General features: G+C 35.1%; 1 protein-coding gene across 22 annotated transcripts in view; it reads left to right on the top strand.

The window, feature by feature from the left end:
- RIMS2 (regulating synaptic membrane exocytosis 2) overlaps positions 1-16,710 on the top strand; it is a 482,918-nt gene that overhangs the window by 300,905 nt on the left and 165,303 nt on the right. For all 22 annotated transcript variants that reach the window (XM_068932860.1, XM_068932863.1, XM_068932862.1 and 19 more), the window contains one exon: positions 12,675-12,831. In XM_068932860.1, the coding sequence (XP_068788961.1) occupies positions 12,675-12,831 (157 nt within the window). The remainder of the gene's footprint in view (positions 1-12,674; positions 12,832-16,710) is intronic.

The raw sequence follows: 16,710 nt of genomic DNA, 5'->3' as shown, positions 1-16,710 counted from the left end.
ACCACCCCCTATTTATGGGGGATAAGATGATTAACTCATAGTCATATTAGCATACTAGACGATACTCCATTAACCTCCATCCAGGTGCATTTGCGTACTAGACAAGTTTTAGTTGGTGCATGCTTAGTTAGCCCCTTTCCAGGTGCTGTTTACGAGGAGGTGATGTTTAGGTTGAGGGGGAAGAAGAGCACCGTTTCAAGGTGATGTTCAGGCTGAGGGGGAAGAGCAGCACGTGGAGAGCGGAAGGACTGCAACGTCACAGCCCCTGCCTCCTTACCGTAGGACTTGTGCGTATTGTGAGAATCGATTTTTAATCAGCATATAAACTTTATCAATCAGCACAATATTAAACACACTTTCTGGTACAAACAGGACAAGTGGTCATATTGTTAACATGTTTATTGGCTGTGGTTCACTGTAAGTCTCCTCTTACCATATCTAGAAAGCAAGCATTTTTAAGCCCAAGATGTCCTCATTAATATTAGGAAAAATCTAGCCTTGTTGATTCTCCATGGTGAAAGTTATTCTGTCCCAAAGGAATATATTTTTTCTCTTTTCTGCATGAACATTCAGATTTTTGTTAATCTCTGCTCAAATTTTGCTATACGCTAAGTTTCTAACAGTTTTACCAGAAAATAAATGAGTGCTGTGGCTGCAAGACCACTAAATAATCTATCTTCCTTAAATCTTTTGTCTTCAAACACTAATAGAGTCAGTTTTCAGATTAATACCTTAATTGAGGAGATATTTAGGAAAACTTAGCGCAGTCTCATATTGCCACTGCCTGTTTCTTTTATGGCAGGAAGAAGACAGGAAGGATATGTAGCCAGGGTAGCACAAAGCATTGGAATCAGAGAGGCTGTGATTCTTAAAAGTCCCTTTGTTATTACTGTTCTTTCAGTCTAAGGTTGGTTAGCTTTCAGGATATGCTTAATAGTAAGTAAGGCTTTCAGATTTCCTGTCTTCCCGAAGGGAAGGGCTTTTATATTCCTGTTGGACAGTCTAATTAGAAATGCACCAGCTCAACTCTGGAGTTTCCTAAAAAAGGAAAAAAAGAAAATTTGATAGATATTTGTCTAAAGTACTTAGTGTGGTGACATTTTGAAACTGAAATCTTTGTATTGTCCTTGAAAAAGCTTTTGGAGAAGCTTTACCAGGTGTTCTAACATCAGTGGGATTCCTGCAAAACAGCTGGATTTACAATATTGTGAATTTATTTGCTTCATACTATATTTGAAACACATTAGCCTCTTAAATTATTCCTCTATCTTTTTGAAGGTTGATTTTTAAATAAAGATTATAGCTCATTTACCTCTAAGTTTCTTTTCTCAGGCACCTATGACATATGTTTTTCCTAATGCAAATTAAGATGCAGTATGTTGAATGGCTATATATCCTACTAGATTATGGAAATGTCTTTTTTTCTATCTTTCTCCTTTGAAAGTGCTTCTTAAAAATTGATTTTTCATTATTTATTTACTTTACCTATTTTTTTAAGTGATTATATGAAGACTACAAATGTGGTCATTAAAGCCTGCTTTATGCTAGATACCATTTTACAGGAAATGAATTGTTTAACTCCTGTTTTGACAACTGCTTGTAAAATTTGTGAGTTTTTATAGTTCTGAGAATGAGTCTACTTCCCTTACCTGAGTTGGTAATGTACCTAAACTTGTTTCTGTAGTACCTTTTTGCTTTTGGATTTCTTCTGACAATTCCACTGCCTTAGTTGCATTGTAATTCAGGCTGGCTTTGTGGGGGTAGGAAAGTTTGATGTTCTTTCAGTTTTGAAAAATGTATTTATTTCTTTTATTTTTTGTGCAGCTGTCAGTATATTTACCTTTTTTTTAATTTATCTTTGTTGTCTTGTCTTACTTACCACCCACATCCTTCTCTTAGTTAAAGATCTATTCAGTTTGCAAACTCGTCACAGTGTGGTCCTGATTTAAATATTTACCTTCTCTGTATCAAGAGTAATACTTCAGCCATTTGTCTCTCTGTTTTCTTTCTTTCTTACTTATGCAAGTTCTTTCATTTTATATTGTCAGATTTTATTTAACATGACACTTTGTTTTTCTGTCTTTCCTTCTGCAATATAAATACTATATCACATCAAATATATTTGCTAATATCTGTCAAATACTCTCTGTGATCCTTTCCACAAAATTCTTGCTATTCAAAGTATTGCACATGCAAACTAAAGACCAGAAACCTTTAATAAGAGCAAGAATTTTCTTCTAGTTCTTCTTTTGTTTATTTTTATTCAAAACAATGTATACACCTAAGAAAATCCATGGACCTTGCTTGATCTTATTATGCATTTATTCATTTTTCATTAAAAGATAAATACTGTCTTGCATGTGGATATTCCTAATCGTAGTTGCAATTTATCTCTTTGTCCACAGCTCCTTTTCGTGTAGTTTCTCTAGTATTGGTCCCATAAGGTCAAATGACTTAATCTTTGGACAAGCCAGTGATAGACAGAAATACAAAAGGGAAGATCTTAAAACAGTTCTTAGATGATATTTGCTGAAACAGAAAGCACTTTGTAAGCTCTAGTTCCTTGTGTAATTGTCTAACTAATTTTTAGTATATCTGCAGCTGCTGTTTCTTATTGCTAAGGCAATTTGATCCACCAGACTTCAATTGCTTTTTCCTGACTATGCGTGAATTTTACACCAGCTACTATCAGAAAGAGTTATAACATAACGATTGTGCATTTAAAACAACATGTAAAAGTGATTTTTGTCAAGATTTTGAAAGAACTTTCTTCACCTGCAATACGCAATCATTTCATGTTGGAATCTAAAAATACTAGTTCAGAATCTCTATAACATCTCACTGCTGCTGGATTTGATGTTAGTGCAGGATAGCAGAAGGAGAAATATTTGTAGCTCTTTATCTTTTACATTACCTTTAAGTGGTTTAAAGTAGTCATTGTGCTGCCCTGAACAATATCCTTTGGCCCTAAAGCTGTCTGTCATCAGCAGTACTGTGCTGGAGCATGTTACCTTCCTCACTTGCTCCTTTGGATGCTCTTATGTGCTTATCAATAACAGTGGTACAATGTTGCTATATTGATTTTAGAAAAATTCCTGAACAGTTTGCAAAACACCGTCTAAATTATAATATTGTTAAGTACAATTGATTTAACACTATTCCTTTTTTTTCTTTTCTATGTACCAAAGTAGAACAGAAACTAAGTCCAACAAATACATAGTATAATTTCTAAATCTGCATCTTCCCAAGTATTTCATCATTTTGTATGTTGAACTATGCAAGTAACCTAGTCAGACTTCTTTGAACAAGTGGGGACATATCTTGTCAAGACATCATAAAATCATAAAAAGTCTCATCTATTTGTAGTAGTTCTTAAATATTAAGTAAGATCTTAATGTTTTAAATTCAGTTTGATACCATTATCTTATCCATACTACATTGGTTTATGAGATAGCCTTGTAATCTGAGATAAGTTTGAACAGGGGAATCCTGGAAGAATGTAAGGCACTGAATTCCACATAAGCTGCATTACAAATCTCTGCAGAGAAGAGCTTTTGAGAGAAAAAGATTGCAGCCTTCCAGCCTTGAGAAGAAAAACATTTACAGTTTTTCTCATTGTGTAAAAGATAACAAGGTATTTTAGGAGCAAAATGAAAATACAAATGAGATATTTACTCAGCAAGTGTCTAGAGCTGGGTAGTTGAGAAAAAAACAATTGCAGCCCGTAAAGAAATTCTTATTGAACTTACAAGAATTATTCTGTTTTTGAAAAGGAATGAAAAGCAATTATTCATTTTTTCTTCACTTCTTGAAACACTTAAGGATTCCTTTTGTTCAAAAGAATTCTTTCACTGCCATGTTGCATCCTTTCCTGCAGAGGACACAAAAGGCCCTGTCTGTACTCACCAATAAAGTGATCTGAATTTTTATGCCTGGATACTTGTAGTGATTGCTGTTGGAAGCATATATAGAACACATAAATGCCTTGGGTACTGCTTGAAATCAGCTGCCCATTGAAAGATATCTTACAGTGTTAGTATGTAGAATGGATGTATTCTGTCCCTATCAGAATGCAGAAAAGAATTTCATTCTAGATAACCAGCTAGCCCAGAATGGGAGTCTGTATTGCCCCCAAAGCCCAGTAACTACCAGTATAAACATTCACCAGCTTTTTGTTTTATTATGTCCTGATGTCCATTTCTCTGTTCTAATGATTGTTCAGTGTGTTTTTTCTTGACTAAAAAATCAGCTTAATGTCTATATACCTTGTAAATTCTCCAAAAAATTTAAAGCGATTCAAGCATTGTTAAAATAGTCCTTGTGCTGGCCCCTTACATCAAGATAAACATTACTCCTTATTATTCCTTTTAAACAGTAGTGATGTGTATTTATTTACAACTTTTTACCTAAAGTCCTTAACATAGGAATTTTAATTATAATTATTTAAAGTTTTTCTTGTACTTTTATCAAGAGTAAAGTTTAGCCATACCACTATTATTTTCATCAATATTTGTTTAATATACTCTCCTCAGTTGACAAAACATCTTTTTCTTCAAACATCCAAATTCTGTTAACACAATTTTTTAGAACAAGTTCATATTTTTAAATATAAGCTGTATCACTCCCATTTGAAAGGGAAGATATAATTAATTTCAAGTTGCATTTGTAGATTATCCATAATTATCACTAGCATTCTGTTCTTTGAGTAAAGTTACGTAAATGTGAACTCAGCATGTTAGTTCATGTTCTACCACAGTCCTAACATCTACAGAGTGATGGAGGCATCTAAAATGTGATGGGAAGCTGTAAAGAAGTTGCGTTCCCATCAAAGAGTCTCTTAACAGATACTTCTCATCAGGAGAGAAAGCCTGGCTGGGATGAGTTACAAACATGGGGATGAGTTACAAACATGGGGATTTCTTCTGAGGAAGAAATACTCCAAAAAAAGCTATAATACACAGTGATGCTCCATAATACTCCACAAAAAGATAAATCAAATTCCAATCCATAGTGTCAATAGGCTGCTAATTTGGGAGATTTGTAGATTTGTCCAGCGTGCATGTAAGTGACAGTTCATCTACTGAGAAGATGTATGTCTGTTGGTTTGCAGAGAACCATAAACAAGGGTTACTACTAAATAATTTATACTATATTTCTCAGGAAGAATTGTCTCATGATATGTTTATTATGAGAGAAAACAGAAAGTATTATTGCTTCTTCTCTGGAAATTTAGGATGCATTTTGTTTGGAATTTTAATGAATTACACTTAGAATTTAGTAAGTGAGAATTTTAATGAAGCATAAATTGTATTGCCAAGTCAATTTAGATACATACCTGTCAGAAATCTCTCTGTCCTTCCTCTCAGCACTCTCAGAGTGGATGTTCTTCTTCAGAATACTGACCTAATCCTTCATCTTGATTCATATGCCATTTGTTTTACCGGATACCTTAAGTAGCTGACCTGTTTAGAAAGAAATTTCTTAAGTACTTGTAACAACTTCATCCATAGTAGGGAAGGCTTTAGTGGTATATGTATCTTAGTAAATGGAAAAGATTTGGCATAGCAGTGACAAATGTCTCCTTCTAAGACACAGATTCCACATTGTTTAGATTACAATCTAGGACTAAAGAATTACCCTACTGAGGAATTAATTTGGTAGTTACGTTAGTTTTTTATTCTCCAAATCACAAATATCCTACATATGACACCAGGGATTTAAAAGGATTAATTTCCAAATAGAGAATCTAATCTGTTTTAGAATCTAAAGGTTATTTCAACATGGGCGGAATTCTTACGTTTCCATGAAAACAATTTCAATAGTAATTGGTAGCATTAACGTCATCCGGGAAGGTGGGAAAATTCCAAGCTTTGGAGGGAAAGCCTCCCACATATAAGAAGAGAGTGTCATTTGCACTGTGTCCAATATCTACCAAAGATGATCTTAGATTTACTTTCAGGTTATACTATCTGTCTTTCAATATTTCCAAAATTATAGCAACAAAGATCATCCAAGGTGTTCTTTGGGAGTTTCATTCTCATGTAGGTAGAACAGAGCCATTTGGAGCCTAATCCCAATTTAATCAGCACCTTTGAAGTTAGATTTGAAGGATGAGCTGTCTCAACATTAAAATATTTGTCTGTGAAAAAAATTCTCTGAAAAAACATTAAAATATTTAGTTTAGACAACAGTCCCAGTAAACATACTGAGGAATGTGGCCTTTCCTTAAAGATCATAGCTTGTTCCAGTAGCACAGAAGAAAGTTTTGTATTGTTTCTCTAAGGAATGTGCCAGTCATAAACATCTGCAGGACAGCTGTGTCCACTTCACTAAAAACAGGTACTGCTGCAGAGATGTCCAACTCTGACCAAATATGCAGCAGAATTGTCTTCTGTTTGCTATTTTAGAAGAATTAACTGTTCCCATCTGCACTGATCTCACCAGTGTTTTGGAGTGTTTTGGAAATCACTATCAAAGTGGCTATATACATAACGAAGAAGAAACATTTACTCTGTAGTGACTGTGCTTTTTCAAGCTTTATGTGCTATGTTGTGTGTATGGACAACACTGGACAACTCCTCAAGCTCTGAATTCTTACTTTGTCGGGACATTCCCAATAAGCACTAACGATCAAAAGAATTGTCTCAAGTGTGATGAGTGCCTATGTACCATCAGTGCAATAGAGACAAAAAAACACCTCTTGAAGAACTGAGTTACTACACAGCAAGTAAACATTTGTTCTGACTAAAACATTTTCTATTTTCTTTCAATATATATTAATTCTTCTTTTAGAAGCAAAATAATATTTTGATGCAGAAACGAAATACGCAGAATGAATCTTCAATTTAAAGAGTGTTCTGATGTTTTTAATTCAGTTTATTTAATTCAGTTGATTTGTTACTGTTCAGCACTTTTTCACAGGACATCCAGATTCTGCATTTAGAGATTCAAATCCCAATAGAAGCTGAGTACATGTGCATAAAAGAGTTGATTGATTGTCCCCAAAGTGTCCGTGTGTGAAATCTTTATATGCTAAACTTTTTTTGCAATTTGATTATATAATTGTTGCTTGCTCTAAGCCCAACCACAGTGAGTATTTAAACGAAATAACTGCTAAATAGAAAGTTGGACACCTCTGTCAAGTACAGATGTTAAACTGGAGGAAATGCCATTTAGCCTAAGTGTCTGAAACAAGTCAGTTGTGTCTGTGATGAACAGCAATTCTTATATAAAACTAGAACAGTTTTCATACAAATAATTTCTCTCAAGTCAGTCACGCAAAAAGAGATATAAATTAAAAGTTTCTTTCATACTTTTCTGGGTTTTTTTTCAACTTTTTTAGTGCTGTTGATTTTGACATCTTATTTGGATGTTTGCAATTTGCTGTAGTTTTGTGCCTAAAAGCTGTGGAAATTGATAACAATTTTTTAGTGACTATTGCAAAAGATGAGCACAGAACAGCCCTGCTGTGTGCATGACTGCTTTAAATCAAGTGTCTTAATGCGCTCTCTTAAAACAGAGAAAATTAAAACTGTAGCTCAGAGGAAGGTGTGTTTCGTGTGCCTTGTGGAATTCTTAATTTGTTGTATATCACAGTTTTTAATGAAACCCTTGGATAAGGGAGGTGGTGGAATTGCAGATACTTTTGTCACATGCCCAGCTTTTAAGGGTCCGCAGCCCCAGTTGTTTATCTCTGATTATCGCTCTACTGATTATCAGGTTCTTTGTGCTCTGTACGTTGATTTAAGAGGCTTGCTGTAGTTATAGAGCCTTTGATTTTATGCTAATGACTTAATATTTATAGCTGCAAGAAGATTCCAATGGTTATCCTATTTTTTCTGCTGCTATAATTAACTGACTGCTCTGCTCAATAGCAGCTCCTTGGTCAAGTTGCACTTACAGCCTGTTTTTAGTGCCTACATTTTCTTTACATAGTAAAGTGGTGCCTACATTTTCTTTACACGGTAAAATAGTTTCACTTTCCTTCTGTAAGCTTGTTTCCAGGGCATAGGATTTTTTTGAAATTGGAAGACAAATTGTACCTTTTGATTGAATAAATCACAATAATTTTTAGAACATCACCACTCTTGAGAGAGACTTGAATCTGCAGCACTTGGGCAAGCAAAGGCAGTCCTGTGCTAGAGAGAATTAGTCCTCAAGTGAGGAGTAGCAACATCATCAGCTCATACTCCATGGGTCGTTCAATCAGGGATAGCTGCTTTAAAGTCTGTTTGGGACTTACAGGAACTCCAGTGTTGATTACTAAGCCTATTTATTGCAGTGTTGGCCACTTTTGAGGTGTATGGATTGGTACCAAGTATCTTATTAAGCCTCCCACAAAAGCTTTGTTTTACTATCATCTTTGTAAAGCTTGAAGTCATAGCATCCTTGCTATGACTTTTTTAGCTGAAGAGCTGACCCACTGTTCTCTTTGTATCTCCTGTGCCTGAAGGATAATCACAGATTTCTTGTCTTGTATGTCTGGAGTTTTAAGGAGATCAATGAAAGGCACAAATTTCTTACATACACAAGTATGTTATTTGGCAGGTGGCAATTGCAACGAAAGCCATTCAGATCAACTTGCAATTCAATGAAAGAATAAACAAGTGAAAGATCACTTGTCACTGAATCGATTATTTCAGTATCAGCAGAGTCTCAATAGGCTTTATCTTACAAAGTTTATTCTTAAACAGTTGGTTAGGTACTTTTTATATTCCTGCCATTTTCCCACTGAAACCAAGGTGGTTTCTCTATACTTTCTAAATTTTGGGATGAAATCCCATAGCAGTTGAAGTCTCCGGGTACACTGTAGTAGATACTGTCTTTTTCATCTGATTTCAGCTGGAGAGAATATCAATGTACAGGGGGCATAAAGGCACGTTGGAGTCCAGTGGCTGGGCATATGACATGCATTTTCTCTATGGTTTAAGCACAGACAACAGTTTTATTTTGGAATGCAGAGGGGTGTAATTAACTACACTTTTCCCATTTTGGATTCTGATCATTAGATTCAGAAAGGAAAATAAATATGACCTTGGCAATGAAGTTTGGAAATCTGTATTTATTTGTAGAAATAAAACAGTAAACAGAGCAATAACAATAGTATTTTTTATTAAAACCTGATACTCTGAAAAAATTGTCTCCACTATTTTGAATAAGGAAAACTTGTTTTCCAGTTAAATGCAAAGACTCAAAGACCAAGAACCTTTAAACTATGATATGCTGGAGCCAAGTGCCTGCAAGACAGATACTTGTAACTCCTAACTTTGTAATGTGCCAAAGCTGACCTTAGACAGACTTGTTTAAGTTCAAAACTGATCAAAAAGCTTGCTAGGTTCTTGCCTTTTGGACCTGCCAGTTTCGTAGATGGTTCTAGTTTTTTCTCTGACTGTGTGCCCAGAACGGGCATCATGTGAGTGACTAGTCTGCCATATTATATGCTACAGACGCTCACAGAAAGTTATGTTCTGTGAAGGTCTCACATGGTTATTTTCAGTAGGAGATTGTGTATGATGTTGTATGCTGTGTTGCTTTGAATTCCTGCCTAGTAAAAATATTTACTACGAAATAATAGCAGAAAACTGCATTAATGAATTCTACAGCACTGAAGGACGACTTTGAAATTAACTTACATGAATGGGTAGCGTTACTCAAACTGTTACTCTCCAGTATGTCGCACGTTGACAAAAAAGGAGTTGATAAATACAGCAGTTATTGCTTTGAGTGAATCCGTTATAAACTTGCAAAGTTCATTTTCTGGCAACAAAGCATACAGCTATTAATCTGTTTCTCAGAACACAGCTTAACATTACTAATTGGATTGATGCAAAAATATTAGAATCATTTATAGTTTCTGTCTTTTTAAATTGGCATTTAAGGAGGCATTGCAGTTATCAGAAAGCATTGCACATCTGCTTCCAATCTGATGTGAAACATTTTTGATCAGGATTATACTTGGAAATTTAATTAGGTAGTCATATATTTTGATTTGTTGCAACAGTGTGCAGGTGGTCAGCTGAAGGATCAGAAGTTAGAGCTGGAGAAGGCTTTTTGTATCAAAGTAATTCATTTGTATATATATGCAGATTTAATGAATTTAATTATTTTACGTTTACTTTAGCTTTTTCTCTTTTGATTGATAGTTGCAGAATCTATTGATTTGCATGCTTTGACTTGTAAAAACTTTGCTACAGATGCCCTCTGTACTTTACTATCTCTCCATATGTCAGGACCTGAATTTCTTGACCCCCTTACGGACACTCTTGATTGTGCTTGTATTAAGATAACATTTTTGTCTAGTGCAGTAAGTATTTATATTATATTCTTTTTGATGTGACCCATGCTGCGGAGGCTTAAGGCTACCCCAGTGTCTTGCTACTTGCTAGAAAGTTTATATACCAAGTGTATATACCAAGTGTACCATCAGCTGCTGAGAAACGCTGCTCACACCGGTGCTTCCAGCTCTCCCCTTTGCTTGTGCAGCTGAAATGAGGGTACTCCAGAGGATGTCTGAGGGAGTCAAATGCCCCACATATGGATTGAGACACCCTTGGTTGATGAATACCGTGACCCTTACTTGTAGTAAAATGGCACTTAGGAAAAGCAAGGTTAAGATAAAATGCGGATGAAAACATTTAGTTACAGCACCTGAAATAGACAACACAAGTCCAAAATATTTATAAGATACGTTGGTCAAGAAAGGAAAGAAGAAATATAAAGTATTTACATGATGATTAAATAGTAATAAAAAAAGATAGTCCTTTCCTTATCAGCCTTCATCACTGCTCACAACCTTTTTTGTAGCTAATTTCCCCTTTCACTTCTTGTGGGAGGGGTGTCCTATAACTGCCTTGTACTTCTCTTCCCTTTTTATCAAGCAGATTTTTATGACCTTTCACATTAACTAAAATAAGCATTGTTTCTGTTCTTTGGAGATGCAAATATCTTTGTTAGACCGATATCTTGTACCTGACTGATTAGTTAAAATACTCAGCTTGAACAACTGAGAACAACTCCCCCCTCTCTCTGGCAATTTCACCCAGAACTGTGTGTTGCAATGGACCTTATATGCTCTGACAGCATATGTGCTAATTATGTAGCAGATAATTCTACATGGGATAAATATCTGTCGTTCATTACTGGCTACCAACCTAGGCTGCACATAACATTACTTGTTTGCTTTGAAGTGACAAGAGCATATCTAATCCTCAACATCGTTGTTTTCAGATGATTGTAATGATGGTGTGGTGTTTTTCCCCTTTATGTACACACATACGCACATACGCACAAAGAGGAGGAAGAAATTCATGAATTAGGATGATTCCTATACCTCCTTGATCCTGAGGTCATATAGCGTATAGCAGTGTTTAGCTGGAAATATCAAACATCCTTGGAACCGTGAAATGGACTGCATTAATTAGGTTCTGGTTAGGTGATTGCCAAAAATTTTCCAGGAAGAAAGCCACAAACAGTCTGGAGTAGAAGTCTAAGTCCTCTTGGAATCTCATTCTAACAGGAAGAAAATTATAATTTTGTGCGCCAGAATTTTCCAGTGGCCTGTGGAAGTCTCTAAACACTTTTTACTATAATCACTTAATTCCCATCTTCGGAGCGAAAATTCAGTTATATCAAGGGTCATATCTGTCAGGAGTTGTTTGCGTCTGCAAAACATTATCATCAGGCTAAGATTTGGAATTCCTCTGTCTCTTAATAATACATATTAATTTGATCCTGACAAAATACGTGAATACTTCTTTGAAATTACTGTATATCTGGAATCTTTTGTTCACAGATAGTATTGTACCCTGAATTCAGGTTTTTAAGCTGACATTTTTAAAAAGAATAGGGCAGTGCTATTTTTGCAGTTACGTGCAGATAGTTACTTCAGTAAACCTGGCTTTTAAAAAAGATTTTTTAAAATCCATATGTATGATGGCCCTGTAATTGCCTTTTAAACTATTATATCTGGTAAGACTTTGCCTAGACTATTTCATGCTTCCTATTATCTTAATTCAAGCTTAGCTAAGGAATGTCAGCAGGTGTTTGTGTAGCCTTAGCTCATATATTTGCAAAGTAACCACGTTGCTTAAGTTCAGACCTGTGAGTGAAATCCCGTGTCATTGTTTCTGAAGCTCTTTCTGGAAATAGAAATTGTTTAGCCCCAACTCTATGTTCAAACATCCAGAAGTTTGCTATCCCAATTTTTTTAACTGAATTTTGGATTAGTTTTGAATCTTGAACATATCTGTGTGTAGTGTCATGGTATTGCATATTGTAAGTAATCGTTACAATACAGCTTTTAATTGCAAAATGCAGTAATCAATTTTGTATGTTATTTATTCTAAAAAAAAAATCAGTTTTGCGTGACTACTATTAATGCATCATATTCACCACAAATAAGTGGTAAAGGTGGATATTTTGATTATTATGAATACCAGTGTTGTGCATGGCAATTAATTTATATAAATTCAAAGTGTAACTATAGGAACTAAAGCTGGACTTAAACATAACAAGAGGAATTATGTTTACATAGATATTTTTTATTACAGGCACCATAAAGAACATATGGCATTCTTGATCAAAACCTATCATCTATCACATTTTAAATCGCTACAGATGTAATAGGAAAGAAAAATGCTATTCCAGTTTTATTGAATATTTGTATTTCTTTTTAGATTATCGACATAATGGGAGAGATCTTCAAAGTTCCACGCTGTCAGTGCCAGAACAAGTTATGTCATCTAATCATTGCTCTCGATCAGGATCCCCTCACCGTGGTGATAGCATAGGACGTACTAGATCGTGGTCTCCCAGCGTCCCTCCCCCACAAAGGTAAACTGTTATTTAACTCTGCAGGTATATGAAGTAAAGTGCTATTGATCTTGTGAAAATACAGAGAGAATGACGTGACTTCCAAAATGACAATGAATTAGTTATATCCTATGAAATTACGTAAAGCCAAGGATGTTTGTTCTTACGCTATATTGATGTGTAGAAATTCACCTAATTTTGTTTTATTTTTCATAAAAAACCAAAATACATTCCAATCTAAAGAAAGAAAAATATTTACTCCAGATGTTCATTTTCAAGAGCTATTTGGAAGGTTTTGTGTTTTACAGTATCTAAAGGTTCTTCATTTTCTTAGTCTTTGTTTGTTAGCATCCATTTTCAATCCTCTTGTCTGCATAGGATTAGGGTTCTGGGAGAGCTATCGTTTTTGCCCATGGTAGCTTACTTTTTAATATTTTCTTCAAACTTTTTAAAGCATCAAGAATATATTGACATACATATGATTTTATATTGAAAACTTCTCTCTCCTGATCTTAGAAAGCCTCTGATAGCTATTTATCTTATGAAACAACGAGCAGGACATTTCTTCCATAAGCTGGCCATTTTGGATAATAACTGCTAGTTGATAGAATATACTGTTTAATCCAGAATTAAGATATTTCCCACGTGGAGAAACTTTCTTTTAGAAGAAGCAAAAATAGAAGTGTAAGGGGAATGAAGCGTTTCTTCCAGCATTTGTTGTTTCTATCAATGGCTAGGTTCTCAGCTGGTGTAATTCTCTAAACTGGAATAAGCATAGTAAGTTACGTCCTTTGCCCATAAAGTTCACAGTTCCCATTGAATACTGAGGATTTCATATCCAGTATTCCTATTAAGGTACATGAATGAATCCCTTTCTTCTACAGCCATTTTGATTCTCTTCTGTTCTGCTTTCCTGTTGCTTTTGTTACTTAGGTTAGCTTAAAATTCTCTTGACTTCATATTCTCTTACTTACTTGTTTACTTACCATTTCCTCTAACAGATACAGATTAAAAGATATCATTTGCCATTAGTGAATTATTAGGATCCCAAATTTACCCCATGTCATCACAGACAGCTAACATGCAGAAACTGTAAGTTTCTACTTGAAATTTAAAAAAAATGTTAATACAACTTTGCTTTAAATAAGACAGTATGTAATTAGATAAGCAGTAGGCAAGAGGGCCTGTTCTGATTTCTGCTATACATATTTTAAACTAATTACCTATATTAAATCTCTAGAATTTTTTTTCTGTTGGACATAGACACAAATGTGAGAAAAATTGTGATTGTTGTAGTATGTGCGTTTTGGGCAGAACTGTAAACCAAACTAGTAATTAACACTTGACTAACACCATTAAAAAAATCTTTTCATCTACTTGTCATTTTGCCAGTCTTTACCTGTATGATATATTTCTTGCTTTCTGCCTGTCCTAAGCTAAATTTTTAAATATAATTTTGAACTTACAGAGAAAAATGTTGCAGCTATTTCCTACAATCTGACAGTCAAATGCATTACTTATCTAGTATTTCAATCCCATACCCTGAATCATTTATTTCAGGATTTGTAGAGTCCGGAGAATCATTTGCTAGAACTTAAGACTTCATAAAAAAGAAGGAGCATGATCCTTTTTCATTCTAATGAAAATCCAGCCATACTCAGCAAAGCTATAAGCATTGTTAATCACATTTGCACATATAGTTGAGTTTGTTATATATGTGCTGCTACAGACTTGTTCTAACTTCAGTAAGCATACTGCACGTCCAGCGATCTCCCAGTTACTTAATGATGCATCTGCAGGCAAGAGCCTCTCTTGGGACATAGAAACACAAGTTGCTTTTATACCTTAGAAGCAGTTTTGCAGAGATGGTTCAAGAGCTTTCAGTTCTTCCACCGGACCTAGTTAATAAATGTGTAGCTTGAAGCCCTTAAAATTGACCAAAACTGAGTTGCATGGTAGCTGACAAGAGAATTTTACTTTGAACATATACATTAGTAATCTGGTAACTGTTAAATTGTATGATTTTACCTCTGACAGAGGTGAGAACAGATTAAAAGTCTCTAGGAAAGAAGCAAAAGCCTCTTGTAATATTTTCAGCTAATATACGTGATGGATTATGTTATTCTTTCTGTAGATCAGAATAGAGTTTAGGCTGTGGTAGGCCAACATGTGACCAAAATCACATTTAGCTTTTTCTAAGACTTTACATTCGAAAAACAGGACGATCGTGAAATACAGAAAGTGGAGAGGCTGAAATGGTGTGGTAAATCCAATAGGACCATCATCAGCTGCAATTACAGCTTTTCACTTGCCTACCTGTTATCTGGTTGCTTTACTCCATGCACATTCTGTCAACTGCAAGGAAGATCCAAAGGAGTGATGATATATCATGTGAAAGGAACTTCTCGTATGTAAGAAGTTTCCTTGGAGAAAAAGTATATGTCTTTTTCTGGTAAATAATAAAACTGGCTAACACAAGAATCCTTAGCAGAGTGGAACAGGACTGAAATAGTAATAATGCTTTGTTTGGAGTGGAAGAAATACAATTGTATAGGACTGTAAAAAGCAGCAGCAAGTCAGAATCTGATACAATGCAGAAACTTAAGAAAGAATGATTTATTTAGAGCAGTCAGCTGAGAACACAATCTTATTGAAAATGATATGAGTGAACAGGTTAATACTGAGTTTTTCAGTACTAAGACTAGAAAGAAGATACTAATAAAGAAAGTTTACTCAGGAGTTTTGGTTGTGTGGGCAGAGCAAAGGTCAGATCTTGGAGAAATTTTGCAGAAAAATAACAACATTTATAAAGCTTAGATATTTAAGTCAAAAGAAGGACTGAGTGAAAAATAAAGCTAATCCCATAGACAGAAAAAAACAAGGTAGGTAATTTTCTTTTCTGCTATTACAAAATTATGGAATGAGAAGAAGGCCTCAGGGAGAAGGATGAGAAGTTCAATGTTGGCATTGTTCAGTTGCAGTTGATGGCTGGACATCTGTGAACATCAATCAGTAAGAAAAATAGGTGAGGTTTTGTTTTGTGTGGGAGGGAGATGATGGGGTTATCAGCACAAAGATGGAATTTAAACCCGAGTTTGACACTGACATTGCTCAGAGATGGGATTGCAACATGAAAAAAAGGGGCTGGGAATGCTATGGTCCACATTGAAAGAGAGGAAGAAAATAAAACCCAGCGAATGAAATGCTAAAACACAGTGAGATAAGCGAAGACACTGAAGAGGACAGGCTCGGGAAAGCCCAGTGATTACAGAATGGTTGATGATTTTCAAATGCAACCTTAAGTTTGAGTTAATGCATCACCTGGGATGATGCTAACAAAGCAAATAAAGGAAAGGGATTGGATTTAAATTACAAAGTGAGTACTTAAAACAGAGTGCACTTTAAAATGAAGGTGAGGAAGAAGAGGGTTTTTCTCTTTTTTTTTTTTTTTTCTCTATTAGGGAGTTAAGTAAAATATGTTGATTTATTTATTTATATTTAATTAAGAAAAAAGGCCAGAGTACGCATACATAGACTGTGGTAGAGAGAACCTGAAAGAAAAGAGAGACTGAGGAAAGAGTTAGACAGAGACTAGAATTGAGAAAGGAAGAATGAGAGTTGATTGTTGAGAAAAGTAGAATAATCAGCAAAGAACACTAGAGGACACTAATCACTATCTGTTTTAGGGTGCAAACATGCATAAAAAAGGGCAATGGTGAGCTAAAGGCGCGGGAGCTGAACAGAGTAAAAGTGAAAGGAGGCCCACGTTTAGGGAAGGCTGGGGGAAAGAATAGAAGGCAGAAGAATTTATAGGTCTAACTTTTGAATTTCTGTGGAGGGAAGCATGCAAACCCTATTATTTTCAAATCCCTGCAAAACTATCCTATTTTATTTTTCTGA

Source organism: Struthio camelus, chromosome 2 (genome assembly GCF_040807025.1).
Source record: "Struthio camelus isolate bStrCam1 chromosome 2, bStrCam1.hap1, whole genome shotgun sequence".
NCBI lineage: Eukaryota > Metazoa > Chordata > Aves > Struthioniformes > Struthionidae > Struthio > Struthio camelus.
The sequence above is the reverse complement of the archived record's forward strand: the minus strand, read 5'-3'. Positions and strand labels throughout refer to the sequence as shown.